Source organism: Callorhinus ursinus, unplaced genomic scaffold (genome assembly GCF_003265705.2).
Source record: "Callorhinus ursinus isolate GAN/ISIS: 27379988/994484 unplaced genomic scaffold, GSC_fseal_2.0 scaffold1, whole genome shotgun sequence".
Taxonomy (NCBI): Eukaryota; Metazoa; Chordata; class Mammalia; order Carnivora; family Otariidae; genus Callorhinus; species Callorhinus ursinus.
Window position 1 is genome coordinate 49,638,734 of NW_027397063.1, and position 17,883 is coordinate 49,656,616.

The 17,883-nt window shown below is 39.9% G+C and overlaps 1 protein-coding gene across 1 annotated transcript in view; it reads right to left on the reverse strand.

Moving 5' to 3' along the window:
* Positions 1-1,385: 1,385 nt before the first annotated feature.
* The window catches only part of CCDC80 (coiled-coil domain containing 80), a 35,825-nt gene continuing 19,327 nt past the window's right edge, over positions 1,386-17,883 (reverse strand). The window contains exons 4-8 of the mRNA XM_025874183.2: positions 14,025-14,161; positions 12,237-12,385; positions 5,377-5,480; positions 2,916-2,996; positions 1,386-1,889 (exon numbers count right to left, since the gene is read on the reverse strand). Of these exons, the coding sequence (XP_025729968.1) occupies positions 1,543-1,889; positions 2,916-2,996; positions 5,377-5,480; positions 12,237-12,385; positions 14,025-14,161 (818 nt within the window). The 3' untranslated portion in view covers positions 1,386-1,542. The remainder of the gene's footprint in view (positions 1,890-2,915; positions 2,997-5,376; positions 5,481-12,236; positions 12,386-14,024; positions 14,162-17,883) is intronic.

Genomic DNA, 17,883 nt, shown 5'->3' on the forward strand with positions numbered 1-17,883 from the left:
CACTTTGAGCAGCTGGTATAGACTGTTCTAAAAGGAGAGAGGAAGAAAGCTCTTCACCGTGGGAGGGGTTAGGGGTGGAAGCATAGTTTACACAATAAGAGAACTGTGTTCTAAAGTCACTTGAATTGTCTGGACCTCATTTGTCTATAAAACAGGTAAGAATGGTCTTCATGGAGAATGAAGGGCAAAATAAGGGATTTCTCAAGTTTTTTGAGCTTAATTCCACTTTTACAATATAATTATGCATAACCAAGTCCAGAAAATGTGAAGACAAATTTGTGCAAATAGGCATAGATAAGTTAATAGCTAATATTCACATGTGGCCTGAATGCAGTTATTAATATCTATGCTCATTAGAGTTAATAATACCAAGAGCATTAATTATTAATAAGAGGGACAAAAAATAAGAATTATTGATAGAGGCTGGCATGGTTAAGATGCTAAATGCCTGGGAATTGGACTGACAGCCCAGGGCAAGTTCACAGATAGTAGTTGGTAATATTACTTGGTGTTTGTTTGTTGAAAAAAAGAAGGAAGGGAAAGAGGGAGGGAGGGAGCATATTTAGTTTGAATTGCCATATCTAAAAAATAAATGCTCTTTTTCAAAGATAAAGATTGTATTTTGCACTCCAGCTACACTTCTATCCATTGTAACTTAGTAACATTTACCTCTGAAAACAAAAAGAACCCTTGGATATATTCTCCTTTTTTGGTAATTTTCTTATATAAGATGCCAGTATGGTAATAGGTCCATTAACTAGTAAATACAGGGCTGTCAATTGTGACGGTTCAAGGTTTTCCGTGCCAGGAATTCCATGGCACCTGCTAAAATTCTGGAAGTATCACCTCTGGTTGCAATGCCAGATTCTGGTGATGATTTAGGGATTACTTTTCCTGGCCCTCTGATCTATCTCTGAAAAGACAATAAGATAAGAGAAACAGGGCAGAAAATAGCTATGATAGCAAAGCTGGGTTTGGTGCTTTTCCTGGCTTTGGTGGCCAATATCATTGGACTCCTATGGTATCAAGCTTTATGAAAGAATCTCACAATATAAAGCAGAGCCATCTCAACCATTTTTAGACTGACATTTCCAAAAGTGTTAAGAAGGTGTTTCCTCCGTTACATGTGTTCAGATGTTTCCTGAAAACATCTGTGCTGTGATCTTTAATTTTCTTTAACAATCATAGTTTTACTTACCAATGAATACTTTTTAAAAAATAAATGAGAGGTATAAATACTTTTATATAGAATTTTGTATTCTAAATAATGGCTATTATATAAGAAGAAGGAACTATCCATTTAGCACCAGATCCCCTCCAGTTAGAGAAAGAAACAATTCTTTTAAACATCTTTATGATTTAAGGTTTCAGTAACAACTCACGAGTAGGCAAAAGTTTGCTATTTATTTAATTTTGAAAGAACACAGAAAGAAAAAGGCAGGGAATGTAGGCAGTGTGGAAAAACTCCTTTACATAGCTGGCCACTTGTGGTTTTAACAGCTGCAGGGGAAACTGGCTGGGGCTAAGTTTACGTGTTTCTGTTCAGTAAGGGTATCCATGGTGGTAACTCTCATGATGACGGTAGTCATCCTGGTAACCATCCTGGTATCCTTGGTGGTAGCCATGGTAACCATAGCCTGCGTACTCATCTTCTGGGCAGCGCATCCCCAGTGACTGCTGAATGGCCATTTCCTGTCTCCTTAGTTGCATCGAATCAATTAAATCATACACAATCACCATGGACCACATTGGGGAAGGATACCAGGATTTGACATTTCCATCTTTTCCAACTAGAAGCATGGAGAAGTACTCTGGGCTCACTTGAAAATAGTTCCGGATGTCTTTCACCAAATGGGCTGGTATGTCTTCTCGCTCCACAACAGAACTCCCTAGAACAGGGTTAGAAAAGTTGTTGTTAGGGGATTGAAGTCAGCCCTCGAGCAAACATCAAAATGAGAAGAAATCACTATGAGAATAGAGAAAGTACCCATGAGTCCTTTGGTTCAAAATCCAATTAAAGAAGGTTGCTGGGTTTTTCTACTAGAAATTAAATGTCCCTGATGTTCCGCACCACTATGAGTGTCAAACTTTAAGACATGTGATGTCTCTTTTATAGGAATCTTACAAAATATGAAACCAGTCCTTTAATTTAATTCTGGCAAGATCAACTTCTTTCAAGTTTGTCATGAACAAAGATTATATTGTTTATATTTCTAAGTTTATTTCCAATTAGCTTAGTTACTTCTTTGCAAATATGGCTTTCCTTTTGATACTTCTTTGTATAACAGAAAGCTTATTTCATTTTCAAAGGGGAAAAATACCAATTATGCAAGATGTAGATTATATGTATTTAAACTATTATGGTCAGTGAAAAGGAGAAGGGGAAGGGGGAGGGTGCTGATGCTTTGTGTGCCAGGGAGTTTATGCACTTTTATCTCTTGTGAAGAACTTGATCTTGCAAGGAAGAACTGATTTGCTTTCTGAAAACTTGAGTCATTAGTCATTTACTTTCAGCTTCTCTGAGCCTTTCAGTATTGATCCTCATGTATTAAAAGGGAATCAGTAAGATATGACCCAGGTGCTTCCTAAAATTATTGTGGGAATTAAATGAGATGGCATAGATAAAAATGTTTTGTAAATCATAAAGTCCTATGCAGACAAAAAGCATTATTCTAGTTTAAAAAAACGGATACTTTTACTGTCACTTATGAATGATTTTATATTAAAAACAATAATAGTGATTGCACTCTATTTCCCGTTTGCACGCACATGCACGCATGTGCACACACACAAGGTGGGGTGAATTCAGTGAACTGTGTTCACCTTAGAGGTACACCTACTGCTTGCATACAGTTTAATATAATTTAATTGAACTTAACAGTAGTTCATAATGTTCTAAAATAACAGCACTTTACCATTAATTGGGAACAGTTCTAAAACTCCCCCAACTTCCTCTCCAACCCCTAAAAGTTTCAGAATGGTTATGTGGCGCAGACCTGAAAGAAAAAAGAAAACCATAAAATTGGTAAATCATATTTTACCTCCAAAGGCCGATATCTGACAATTAGAAATCTCTACATTAAAAAGAACATAGAACATAACCTGATTAGGCAAAATAATCCATTTTTTCTATGAAAATAGTAATCAAATACTTTTAAAACCTCAAAAAAGACCAATTGTAGATTTAGGATTAACAACAGGGTCAGATGTGGTGTTTTGTTTTGTTTTGTTTGTAGATGGAAATAGAAGAATTTGCTCTTAAACTGTGGTTCTATTAAATAACAAAACAGAAATGAAGCCATCAGAACATTCAAATATCTGGGATGATCTGAGCTGATTTGTGTGCTAAAAAAAGTCATGCCTGAGGTTATAACAGCTTACAGGGATAATTCAACTGTCTCTAGGAGAAAAGACAGCAGAACCCATCTGTTTTGATTGTTAAAGGAATAGTTCTGGCTTTCTTGCACAAAGGTTTGTCAGTGTAAAGGGCAGGTTCTTATCACTTATTTAGAGGGTTCAAAGGAGAAGCACTTAAGCAAGCACAGTGTGCTTCCCACATTCAGCTAAAGTTTCAGGAAAGGAGAGAAGGTCATGCCTTGGTAGCTTGTTGGAATTCTTTTGAGGATGAAGTGCACAGGAAGGGATTCGGGAGAAAAAACACTGTGGGACAAGAGGGCTGTCAGTTCATCATACCAAGATTTCATGGTGTTAGACAAAATGCCAACCTAGGCAGGGCCATAACTTGGGACTAATAATATGAATATCGATGGAGTTTTTTGTTCAGAGGAGAAAACTGACAGTTGTCATGGCAGGGGCTGTTTTAAGGAGGAGCTAAAATCCAAGCAAAAGGCTATTCCAAAAAAAAAAAAAAAAAAAAAGTTTGTGGTCTTGCTCTTCTCCCAGAGAAGTGAAGCATTCTGTTCTCCACATTGTTGAGTCATGTTTTCAAAAGGGAAGATCGTGAATTTAATTATTCCCAGAAAATAGGACTTGTTTACATTTCCCGTATATTACAAAAGGGTTTGCTTGCACTAATGTGATTTAGGTTCTGTGTGCAGAGATTAAATGAAACATCACCTAATAACTGTTCCAAAGCTGTCTTTAGAAAATTAACAAATTTTAATGATATTCTTATCGTGAAGGGCCATTAACTTCTCTAAGAACTTCTTCCTTACCTAGCAACATGGGTGGCTACAAATAATTTAAAATATGCTTAAAAATACAAAAAAAACCTTTATATTGATATGAAGTCTTATTAACTTTGATAATAAGGACTATACATAAAAACTCATGAATTTTCTAGTTGTTCTTACTGTTATGAGCTTGTTTTCTGTCTGCTTTTGAGTTATTATTTTACATCTTAAAACTGAAATGTATTTGTAATTTAAGATAGTGGGTTGTAGTAAGGCCCCAGGCTCTGTTAATGCTTTACAAAACTTATACCCCCATCTTTTTATCAAAATAATGCTGATTCATCTGTGTTCCAGTTAGGAATGCAATTTTTAAAATCTGTGGCTTCTAACTACTCCCCCCGCCCCAAGACTGTCAAAATTCTTCCTCTGTAGAAGTGCATTTTAAATGAGATTTCAATTGTGAATTCCACTTTTGAAACTGCCCTTAGCTCCTTCATTCACCATAGAACTTAATAAGTTCTATGTACTATGCATTTTCTGTTCTATGTGTCCATATTCAAAATGATACTATAGGCCACTAGGATAATAATTTTGGTAAAGAAAGCAAGTGTTAGTCTTCAAAATACTGAGCAATTCACTATAAAAAATAAATAATAAACTATGTTTCTCTTTGACCTACTTGTCCTAAAAATAAGATTCTGTTTAATAAATCTTGCTGTCTTTGGTGCCCAATTATATAGATCAAAATCCTTTTTAAGGGAATGGCAATATAGTACAGGATACTTCCATTAATATATTAATTCTCAAAGCCATTCCTGTTTTACAAAATACATTTAATCTATGGAGAGGGATCCAGCGTTTGTAGCTAAGTATTACCTAAGTAAATGATAATACCTGAGTTTTATGATGTTGAGACAAGTTAAAAAAAAAAAAAGGCACATAATACACATAATACAGATCACTCAAAGTATAACAGTAGGTATTTTCAAACACTTCAGTGAAGAAACCCAGAGGGGAGAATATTGAGAAAAAAAAATAAAAAAATAAAAAAACAAAAAAACTCCGGTTGACAAAGGCTCCAGTCTGAAAGCAACTTTATACTCAATACAACTGAGTAAGTGTCTGGGAATCTCCAGTCTGGACTGAGGAATATTTGGATGATCTAAGCTTCTATGTTCCATTTTGGAATTGACCAGGAAGAGAGTAGTATGGGAAAACAGTGATGACGAGGCTTCCCACTCACCAAAATTGCAGGCCTGGCCACTGAGAGCAGAGAGCTGCTGTGAATAGGCCCAGTCTTCATCATTAGGGGCAGAGATCACCAGCAACCGCCTCCTCCATCGGAACCTGAAACAGGCAGGAGGCGTGATTACTGCTTCAAACAATAGAGGCTAGTGTAAGAAAGCGGAGTCATTTTGGCTGGCGGGTTTGCCTGTGCCCAGAATAAAAAACACTGGCCCTTAGAAATATCTCATAGTTCCTCAAAGCCATTAAACTGCATTTCCACATTTCTTGCACTTTTTCTGTTATAACTTCACGGTCTGCCTACTGTGACATTTGCATGAAGCATCAGGCATGAGCCTGGCCACCATGCGGGTGGGGTCACTTGGGGAGACACGAAGCTCTCAGATGCCATGAAGACTGGCCAAAATGGTATGTTGCATTGTAGCCACAGAAATAGGGAATCAGAAGGGAACTGAAGAAAACTCAAGTTCTAATAGAGTTCACTAGGGCTTGGAGGGAGTTAAGAATGGAAGGTATGGATAGGAAACAGTAGAAAAAGAGAACTAAATTTAAAGTAGGTGACAGTGACAGGAAGAAGGAAAATGGGGAAGTGGCTCAAAGAGGTCAAGGAGGGTTCCTGGAAAAACAAAGCCCTAGGTATCTTTCTTGGTAGCCGGTGGTTCTTCCAGAAGCAAATGCAAGTTCTAAGATGTAGCCTACTATCATTAGTAAGAACCAACATTATAGAGTTGTCCTGTGGAGTGGGATGGGGCTACACCTAGAGCCTAGGATTTTAGCATATATGGTAAACCTGTTTCTGCTCCAACACCGTAGGGTAGTAGAAAGAGCTTTTGTCTTATAACCTGAGTTCATGTTTCGTCACTGCTAACTTTTTGAGTTCCTTGAGCATGTCATTGAGTTCATCAAAGTCTCAGATTTTCCTTATCTCTAGAACCAAAAATAGCTTCTACTTAAAAGAGGTGAAAACTAAAGAATTAAACCAAAACCCATCAATGTAAGTTGTCCATGTGATGGCATGGATATAGACAGATGGTGGCTTGATTTGTGGGCTTCTAGATATAGAACTTTGTCTATTAATAGACCCCGGACATTTGTCAGTCATAATGCCAAATGATAAGTGATTCAGTCCTTATGTTTGTGTATCATTTCATAGCACACATCCACCTACATTGACAACATTAGAGATCAGTGAAGGCACAGCCTATTGTCTTCATTTTACAGATGACGAAGTGGGGCCTGGAGGAGAGAAGTAATTTGCCTAACTAGTAAATTGAAGAGGTGGTACCGGTGGTTTCCCTAGTCTATCGCCCTTAGAGATCCTGAGGCGTGGCTGACACAGCCGGGGTCCCTCAGGAGAAAGGAAGGAAAGAGGGTACGCATCCAAGGGCTAACAGTATGGAGTTGTCTCCAATCCCACTTTCACTGGCGGAGGGCTTGCGCTTTCTGCCTTCTGTGCAGACTACTATGGGGTGTTAGTGCACTCGCTGAGCTGGAAGCCAGTTGGTTTTATTCATGACTTCTCTCCCTGTGCCCGTTCTAGCCTCACAGTGAACATGAGAGTTTTCAATCCCACAGAAAATGGCCTCTTGGGGGAATAGTGGTTCGGGTGAATGAGAGAAAATGACAGTCTGATGAAATACAACCTCTGAATGGACTCCTATAGCAGGGCTTGCAAGGGCTGCTTGCTGTGCCGTAATTACATTTGCTTCCTCTGCTTGTTTCTCTTCAAAGGGAAAGAAAAATGAAAACCTCCACTGAGGATAGGGAGATGAATGTATTTGGCACGGAGGAGGGGAGAGGAGCGTCTGAAACTGTCCGAGATCTCCTGGGAAGGGGAACAGTGATTGCTGTCGGATCACAAACATGGTCTCCTGCACCCTCCCTGCTTCCTTAGGACGCGTGCCAGCCCAGCACTGGCCCCCCAGCCAGCATCCAAACCAGGCCAGCCTCCTGGCCTCACACAGAGCTGCAGGGTATCCTCGAAGGAGCTATTTTGGGTGAGGTATATTTTGGCTTGTTTACCTGTGTGCACCACTGAATGCCGTCCTGATTGGACAGGGAGGATCTGAGACTCCCTGTCACAGACACAACTAGGCAAAGGTTATTTCCCCTAAGTAATGATTCTTTCTCCCACGGACCTTCACATTAAGATACAAGGCTCCAACTCGCGACACTGAAGGAAATAACTTGCCTAGGGGTAACAAGAGGTGTCAACGTGGCCCACATCCTTATTTCGGATAAATTGTTCTCCTGTCATTTTAACTTATCAGTAAATAAAAATTCTGTGAGCTGCATGTGTGTGTGTGTTTGCTTCTCTTAAATGGAATTCCCAATTTAGTGTGCATTTGCCCACTCTTTAGGGCTTCTGTCTCAGGAACGTAATTATAGCCTGAACCAGATGAGTGTCACTAAAGACCAGACTGGCTTCAGAGTCTGGTCAGCTGAAACCAGGCTGTATAGACTCACCAACAACTCAGCAAATTTGAAGGAAAATTCCGATTGGATACTCATTTATTTATAGAACTGCTATTTAAAAAAAAAAAAATTTTTTTTTCAGCTCTTTTTGCCTGGGTTTCAATCCTGAGGTGTTTACTAAATATCCCCCTACCTCTCCTTTCACGACAAAGTTCTCTAACTAGGAGCTGAATAACTGGTCCTAATACTACTAATAGCCAGCATTTGTTGATGACTTACTTTGTACTGGGCTGTTGGCCATCATTACCTTTATTTTTATCTTATTTTATTTTTATTTTATTTTATAAAAAGATTTTATTTATTCATTTGACAGAGAGATAGAGCCAGAGAGCACAAGTAGGGGGAATGGCAGAGGGAGAGGGAGAAGCAAGCTCCCCGCAGAAGGGAGCTTGGGTCTCTTAAAAGAGAACCTCACAATGGACCCTAGGATCCAGGTCCTCCATCCCAGGACCCTAGGATCATGATGCGAGCTGAAGGCAGGCGCTTAATGGACTGAACCACCCAGGAGCCCCACCACCCATCATTACCTCTAGTATTGAATTTACCTTTCACAACAATCTTTTTTTTTTTTTTTAAATGCAGGATACTGCATTTATTTTTTTTTAATATTTAATTATTTATTTGACATAGACAGAGTGAGCACAAGCAGGGGGAGTGGCAGGCAGAGACAGAGGGAGAAGCAGGCTCCCCACAGAGAAGGGGGAGCCCGATGTGGGACTCGATCCCAGGACTCCGGGATCATGACCTGAGCCGAAGGCAGTGGCTTAACCAACTGAGCCACCCAGGCACCCCTTTCACAACAATCTTAAGAATAGATACACTCATTATCCTCATTTTGCAAGTGAGAAAACCAAAACTTGGAGAAATTAAGTAATCAGCCCAAGGTCACACAGCTAATACATGGAGAAACCAGGAATCAAACTCAGGGCTGTCTTACTCATGCCTTTAGGCATTCTACTTTAACTTTTAAGGTCAGTGATAATTATCAGCACAGTGATTTCATGAGTTGTGACCACAAATCATGCACAGCTATAGGACATCCAAATTATAATCATATCCATTCTGAGTATCTACAGCAGATGCATGTCCTTGACATAGTACTGAATATTAAAGTCCATAAGCCTCTGACATTCGAATGAAAATACATTTACATATCATAGTGCCCTATCCAGTACAAAAGGCTTTAGATGAAAAATGTGCATACAAGTCTTAAAAATCAAAGATAGGCCAAATTCAGATCAGTGATCAACCGGAATGAGCACTGCAAGCTTTGTATGTGATCAAAATTGAGATAATGTCAAGCCTTCCCTGTCAAGGTTTGAAACCCATGACACAGTAATTATAAAAAAGCCTGCCTGGGGATGGTAAGAAAAATCTCTCAGAATGTCTGTAGCTGCAGGTCCCAGAGCTGGCCCAAATCCTTGGCTATAAATAACAACAATGAACTGGGTAGTAACTGTCTGCTGTAGAGCATGGGCAATCTGAGTTTACAGGGTTGGTTCAGCAGGTATGCATCTTTTAGTCCTGGAAGACTTAGAACTAAGAAGAGAAAGTTTTCAAAGAATCATAGTGATAATATATATTTCTAAGAAGGATCCTGGTCTTCTTTATATATATAATTTATGTTCTCATGAAACAAGAGAATTTGGCTTAATAAAATGACAACCTTGAAACTTTAAATTAGAAAGTGTAATTGAGTAATTGGCTTAGATATGTGGTTTTACATCGTGTGCAGGTACTGGAACATCTGAGAAAACTTTATTTTTTTATTTTTTATTCTTTTAAAGATTTTATTTATTTATGACAGAGAGAGACACAGCAAGAGAGGGAACACAAGAAGGGGGAATGGGAGAGGGAGAAGCAGGCTTCCCACAGAGCAGGGAGCCCGATGCGAGGCTTGATGCCAGGACCCCGGGATCATGACCTGAGCTGAAGACAGACACTTTAACGACTGAGCCACCCAGGTGCCCCCTGAGAAAACTTTAGATTCACTGTATTTATAAGATTACTGGATCATTTAAGTACTCAGCAAGGTTTTGTTCATTTATTTCAAACAATTCAAAAATACATTTTTAAATGTAAAATGACTGTTTGAAATAGTAAAATTGTTTAATTATTGAGTTTGCAAGCAAGATCAAACGCTATTCAAAGCCCCTTAAAAGTGATAGCTAAAATTTGCTAGGTTATAAATAGAATAATACAATTTAAAAGCCAAACTTAAAAGTTTAAGAGAGAGCTACAGTCTTAAATTTATAACTTGGATATATTTAACAATAATTGTGAAAATCAAAAGTAAACTTCTAAAGAATCTTATCTGCCAAAAGAAAGGTAGAAGGAAGGACGGAAGGAAGGAGGGAGGGAGGGAAGGAAAGAAGGAAGGAAGGAAGGAAGGAAGGAAGGCAAGTAGGCAGTCAGAGGGAGGGGAGGAGAGGGCAGGGGAAGGAAGGAAAAGGAAGAAGAACACCTCAAGGGCACCAGAAAGCTTTTATCATCAATCTTCTAAGTCAGTGCCATCGAGAGGGATGACCTTGGACAAGAAGTTGATGTTTCAGTGCACCCAAGACTAGACAAAGGGCCATCTGTCCAGTGGAGTGGTAGAGACTTTTCTCAGCCAAGAGAGTGGCCTGAAGACTGAGTCGAGCCTCACATCCTTCTAAAGACATGCCCCTTCCATCTCCATTCCAGATGCTTGCACTGCACTGAAAATTTGAATGAAGGAAGAACCTCAGGTTCCTTTCAGCTCTGAAATCCTGTGGTTCTAGGGATACCTCTCTTTGCTTCAAACCCAGGGCTTCTGGCTCCAAGACTAAAATTAATTCACATTATATTTTCAAAAGGAGTATTAGGTAAGAATGTGGACTTTGGGAGCTCAATTCCCCTGGGGCCACCGAGTCCTAGAGCTGACACTAGCTCAGTGTTGACAGAAATTTAGTTTTTTAATCTCCATTAGCCTCAGTTGTCCCATCTGCAACACAACAATACTTACAGTATTCAGATCCTAGGATTGTTGTAAAGATTAAACGCAGGAGGGAGGATGAAGTGTTTGGCACAGAGGCAAGCATACAAAAAATGATCTCTTGGGACACCTGGTTGGCTCAGTTAGGTGTCCGACTCTTTATTTTGGTTCAGGTCATGATCTCAGGGTCGTGAGATGGAGTCCCCTATTGGACTCTGTGCTGGGCATAGAGCCTGCTTAAGATTTTCTCCCTCCCTCTCCCTCTGCCCCTTCCCCTGCTACTGTGCATGAACTCTCTCAAAAAAAAAAAAAAAAAAAGTGATCCCAGCAACACTGGGATGTAGTCAGGGCTACTTGTTAATATTCTCCATTATGGGTGAGATTTTTAAGGCAGGTTAACTGAGAAGCATAGAGAAATCAACATAGCTAGTAAATTGCAGACCCCAAATTTGGATCAACAATAAGTCCTATGCTCTTTTCACATTGTGAGGTTTTCTTTTAAGAGACCCTAGCCTCCCTAATCTAGAGGAATTCAGATGATCTATTCATTTACTAATCATAGAATCCTTGATCCTCCAACTCACATATGGAGAATACACTCTATAAACATAAGTAAGAAGTTAACAACTTCCAAGTTAATGAGTCTCCAAGTAAATGCTGCTCCATTTCTGGAGCCCCTCAGCCACACAGTCCAGCTAGGTGTGGGGGTGAGAAGGGGAGATGTTACGCTGAGATCTCTGTGCGTTTATTTGTTGTCAGTGGAATTTCAGCAGCTTTGTACCTCCTAGGGCTCCAAAGGCCCTGTAGAATTTTTATCCAACATCGGGGAAGGGATGGAGAAGGGAGAAAGTGGAGCAATTGTTTAAATCAATCTTCTCTGTGTATTTATTGAAATTTTCCTACAATGGTTTTCAATAAACCCTACTCCCCAGGGAATCAGGGAGCTGGGTCAAGAGGATTTCTTCTTTTGAGGTCCTAGAGGGGGCTTTTGTTGTTTTCTGCACAGTTAGAAGGAAGTGGAAAATCAAGCAGAGTGTTCTAAATCCTGTTTGGAACCAGAGGGGCCTAATAAATAAATATGTAAAATAAAAATGCTGTATACAAAGCCCTCTAAATTCATTGATGGAATAAATGAACCCTCCCAGGTCAGAATTCTCTATTCTGTGCCAAAAAAGGACCAGTAAAGAGAGAAAAGACCTATCCAAAGCCACCAAATCAATATTCAAGCTTGGAGCTGACCCCAGTCAACCTTGCAACCGGAGCCCTTTCAAAAGACTAAGCCCAGTGGCCAGAGGGCTATGAAGCAGACAGACCTTCCACCAGGGAAGGTCTGCACACAGGTCTACTTTGTGTTTCCTTAGCCTTTGCATTAGCTCACCCAGAACACCTTCCCACCTGCCTCCTCAGGGACTCCAAAGGTGGGGTACCTGGATAGGAAGTTCTCCAATGACTGCTTCTTGTCTTCCTTGCAAACAATGCCCTCCTTCTTCTGCTTTTCCATGTCTTTGATTCGGGACTGGAATGTATCGATCAAATCGAACACAGACTTCATTGATATAGGCACCTCATAGTATTGCTGTTTAAGAAAGAAAAGAAAGCATATGGTGTATAAGGGTGTTTCTTCCCTCTGTTTGGAGGATAGAAAGCCTGGGAGAATTCACGAGAGCACTGGAGAAATCAGAGCCTGGAGGGTTCATTGATTTATAAACTAAACTCTCTTTTGCAAAAGTACCTCTGTTGATGTTTTGAGGTTCAGAATCCATGAAACAACTCTCCCTTACCTTTTATGAGAATTTTTTAATGCATACCTTTTAGTGGAAAGGGTCCGCGCCTTCCACATCACACATATTTTAGGTTTGCTTCCCTATTTCTAGGACTAAACTGGTTCCTGTTCACTACACCACTGAAGAGAAGGTGAGAAATGCTATAACCAACACAGGAATGGAATAACCTGTTAAGAGTATCTGACCTGAACTATAAGAGTAATTTTCCACCAGAGGGAGGACTGTTCTGCGGTCATCAGGAATCCACATAAACCCTTTGTGATTCCCAGAGACTGTTTTATTGAGCAAGTGTCACTTAAAATTAGGTCATGTTTCTATACGTATTCTCAGAAAAAAGTTGGAATCCAGCTTCAAGATGGTGCAATTCAGTTTCCTGGATCACAGCTGTCTGGACTTACAACAGCAACCTAAGGTGGATTTGAGGGCTGGATGAGCATAGGTGGCGTAAACTAGAGAGAAGTCTGGACATAGCTTGGAGCTATGCCCCCAGTGGGAATGTGAAATGTGAAAGCTGGCAGAGACCTTTGGGCCCATCTAGTCCAGCCCCTCACATTAGAGGTGGGGCAACACAAGTGAGGAATGGATTAATGAAAGGTCCTCTTTCAGGATCCAGAAGAATACTGCAGGTTGGATCAGCTATTCCTATTCCGTTAGTCTAGGTGACCTTTTTCCTGATGATTTTCACATAAGCATGGTATGCTATTGGTGTACCGAATAGTTAAGACGTGCAAGCTGGAGCCCGCCTGCGTGGGTATGAAGCCCAAAGCCAACTGGGTGAACTTGGGCAAGTTACTTAACCATTCTGGGTATCTCTTTGTTCTGTGAAATAAAGGTAATACTTGTTATTTATCTCAGAGGTTTGAGATAGGGATTGTAAACAGTTGAGGTGAGTGCCTGGCATGCGGAAAACACTTAATAAAGTTAGATATTTTTGATAGTATTATTATAATTATTATTAGTGTTACTACATGGCACAGTTTTTCATGGCTCAGAACTTCTGTCCCTAAGCATAGGAAAAAAGTAGGTATAAAACCCTGCTGTCTTGTCCATATTGGATCAGGAGGTAAACTTCCAGGCCCTTCCATGTTAAATCTGGCTTTCCTGAAGGAAGAAGCCAAATACTCTTCACCTTTTATCCCTTGGGCCTGGCACATCATAGCTATTCAGCCAGTGTCTGATGAATGCATAACACTGAATTTTGTCTGACTCAAACAGCTGGGCCACAGGAGGCCATCCAACCCAGCTCTTTCCATATACTTCAGTTCTAGGCACAAATTCTATAGGACAATGTGGAATATCTGAACCATTCCAAAATCTTTCCCCTTATAAAATAATCTGTGCCTATTCATATGTCTAATTGATTCATTGGCAAAAAATTCCGAGTTGTATTCAGAGGAATAGAACTGTATCATCTAAAACAGAAACCCATACCTTGACTCTAAGGTCCACATCTGTGAGCACCATGAAGAAGTCATTATAGGTCATTCCATACTCTTTCCTCAGGTCACCAATGAGATGCTGGTCTACCAAGTCCTCATCATCCACCACTCGCATGGGTTTTTCATTATCTTAAGGCAAATGAAATGTGAATAAATATAGGTGCGACAAGACAGAAATACGTGGGAAGCGAATGGGTGAAGGCTCTGGGTCTCCATCCTGAGTTAATTAGAACAGCTTTCATTAATTACACACATTCAACTAACATTTTGTTTGAACAGAAGTTTCCCAAGTGAATAAGTAAATAGAGAAATAAATGAATAAACTAATTTTGAAAGTCAGTATTCTGACTGACTTGATCAAGCCCCACCTCTGCCTACCTTGGTCATAGAGAATCAGAAGGAGCAAAGTGAGGGTGAAGGCAGCTGAGTCATCCCTGAAAGAAGACCGCCAATTCTACCCTGGGTATGAGTCATCACCCCACCTCACCAAGGAGTTTTTAAATTTATTTTAGTTTTAGTTATTTATTTAGTTGAGTCTAAAATCTGTGTCTTGTCCTCACTTTTATTAGAGAATCACTTTGGGACTCAATGAAATATGTCATTGCTATAGAGAAAAATAAGCTTAGGTTCAAGCCTGGCCACAGGTTCATTTTAGCTCCAGAAATGTAGGGCTTTTCATAACACAAATGTGGTGAGTGAAGACAATTTCAAGCCAAGTGTTACTAAATGTACGGAAGTTTTTAACCATGATGTATTTTTTTAAACATCAAGCCCTAAAAATTAATTACTATAATTTGAAATGGTTCTTGAAGGTCACTAGGTTGATGGGAAGTATGAACATGGCAACTCCTATGTCTCTGGAAATCATTTTAACATTTCTGAGATGATAATGCTACTTCCCTCCCTTACATGTCACCGTGTTTCCCTCAACCTTACTAAAATTTTTCTCTGCAAAATAATCCCCTGTACTTAAAAAAATGTGAAAAAATTAAAGTTAGCAAATATGTGATAATAGATATATTAGTGAAAAGAGTCTATCAGTTACTAACCACATTGTTACCCATGAATAATATTATAGTAGGAACAACCACAGTTTTGCAGATACAGAGGTTATAGAGTTTGAGTACCATAGACCATTGCTCTTTTATGGATAAAAAGGGGATGATTACAATTTAACTATTACTTTGGTTTATTTGATTAGGATCACTGAAAGTATACAAACAAGGAACTTGATTTCCCCCAAAGCAGATCAAAACATGAGGAGAAAGAATCTATTTTCCTCCCCCAAATTGTGACAGTTCTTCATGGAGGGGGTTCAAAGGCATGGGAGCTGATAACTTATATGAAGACCAAGTACTGTCTACAAAATGAAAAATGACATGCTTCATGCATATGAACTATTTTTTAAGTGTACATTTTTCGTTGCCATTAATTAATTACAAAGTAATGGAAAAGAATTGCCAGATCCATGTTGATTTTTGTTTAATATGTCTCATCGAGCACAAAAAACAAGTTGCTGAAGAAAATGTATAGTAAACGTTACTCTTGGTTAAAAGGAAATAAAGCAAAAGAAAACATATCTGCACAAGAATAGACACCAGAGAATGTCCAGAAGGACATCTAGCTGGTAACAATGGCTGCCTCTAGGGAATGGAAAAGGTGAGGTGGAAACTTTCACTGTTTATTTCACACAGGTCTATAGTATTTAAAATTTAACAAGAAGCATACTTTACAATTAATAATAATAATACTAAGGTAAATCATTAAAAACTGATTTTTAAAATGTTTTTAACAACTGATGTTTCTAAAATTTTACAAACAAGATTTTATCTGGAACCTAAGGATTACCATTTTTAATTCCCAACATACAGTCATTTTTGCTTTTGTTCATTCAACAAAATATTTGTTGCCAGTGTCCTGAGCTAAGTCTGTGCTGGGCCCAGGATTCAGAGATAAGTAACTTGGATGGAGTTCAAGTTCCTAATTAGAATCAAAATAAAACCATTAAATCTACCTAACAGAGAAAGTTACAAAAACCACTGAATGGCTGAGATGGAAGGAGATTGTAGTAGATTTCAAAGATGGCCCCGATTCAGCACCCTTCTCTATACCTAGACTCTTTGCTCAGTAACTGCAGCTCTCATTAAGGTGAGTGAGTTCAACTATCCTGCCTCTTGATTCTGAGCTCATCTATACAACTTGCTTTGGCCAATGCTAGCTGATGTCAGCACGAGTGACACAGATAGAGGTTAGAATTGGGCCTATACGTTTGGGATTGCTCTTGCCTCTACCACGGCCATGAGAACAACATCCACACTAGACTTCTGAAAGATAAGGTACACCAAGTTACCCTGGCCCCAGCCCAGACAGGGCCAATCCAGATCAGCTAACACCCGTTGACCACTAAAGTGTTCAAGCCCAACTAAGATCACCAGGACTGCAAATACATGGATCAGCCTCACTGAGGCTCACCAAGCCCTGCCCAGATGAGCAGAACCCTACAGACATGTGACTGAATGTTTAATAATTATATGCCACTGAAGTGTGCAGGTCTTCTTTACAAAGCCTTATTGTGGCAATAGAGAAGTGATACAGACATTATCTGGCACAACCCAGTCACGTTATCAAGAAACAGTAATATAGGAAACATTATACGAAACAGGAACTGTAGAAGACACTGTGGTGTGTTGTCCAGATCCCACCTTCAGAAGCAAGGCAGCTGTGAAGCTGAGCAGCTGACTCCCTCTCCAAAAATCACTCTCCTTGGAAAAGAGCTGCCTTTCCCCCAAGTCACACTCTTACTAGGGGAGAGCCCACATTCAATGGTTGATGAGGTGGGGAGGGGGTAGATCTAAAAGGTGTCCCCCTTGGCTAGAAGTGGACCACTCTGAAGGTTTGACTGCATTACAATTAAAATTCTCTCCCTGTTTTCTCCTATCCCTCACCTCTCATAAGCATTATTCCTGAGAATACTCCCCATTCACCCCATGCATGCAAATCTCAGAGTCTCAGAGTCTTTTTCCCAGAGGATGAACCTATCACAGAGCCCACGAGGAGAGCAACTTGCTCAAGGTCACATTAGTAGTTAATAACAGAATGAGGGTAAAGCCTCAGGTAAAAAGACTTCACTCTTCTCCAGTGTTCTCTCTAGTTTACCAAAATACGCCCCACTCAAGGGTAGGGAGGACCTATGACCAAGATTGAAGCGAAATTTTTTTCTAACTGGGATATAGCGAGAAACCAATTTCATGGTCTGATTTCTCCTTTCAACTGAATATTTTCTGAAACATTTTGACTCAACATTAAACATAAAACATTTTACACTTCCAGACTACAGAATATCTAAATCCCAAATGAACGTTTGTGTCAAGGAGGAGCATCTGCCCCCCCGCCCCAAAAAACAATGAAAACACTGATCAACAGTGGCTGCAAAGATGGGCACAGCTCTACCACAAGACAGAGTTCCCCTCTGGCCCAATTCCGAGCAAGGTATGTGCGAAGCCAATTCCCAGCTCAGCTGCCTGCCCTGCTCCAGGTCTCTGTTAACGTTCTGCATTCTGTCTCAGTTGGAGCTGAGACAGGACTGGGTGAACATGAGGCTCTCCTCAGTCTGGAAATGCAGCATACATCTGACAGCTTGTTATATTTATCCAAGTTTTGCCAAAGGTCTCTAGCCCTCATTCACAGGGCTTAGAAGCAAACATTCTTTGGGACACATCCTATATACGTCCACATGATCTTGATACAGCTAAATGGATCCCCAGATCCAGACCCATTTGGTGGGATTTGGCTATCCCACACAGCTTGTCGCTGACCTAAGGTGACTGAGGAGGCACAGAAGGGAGCGTGAA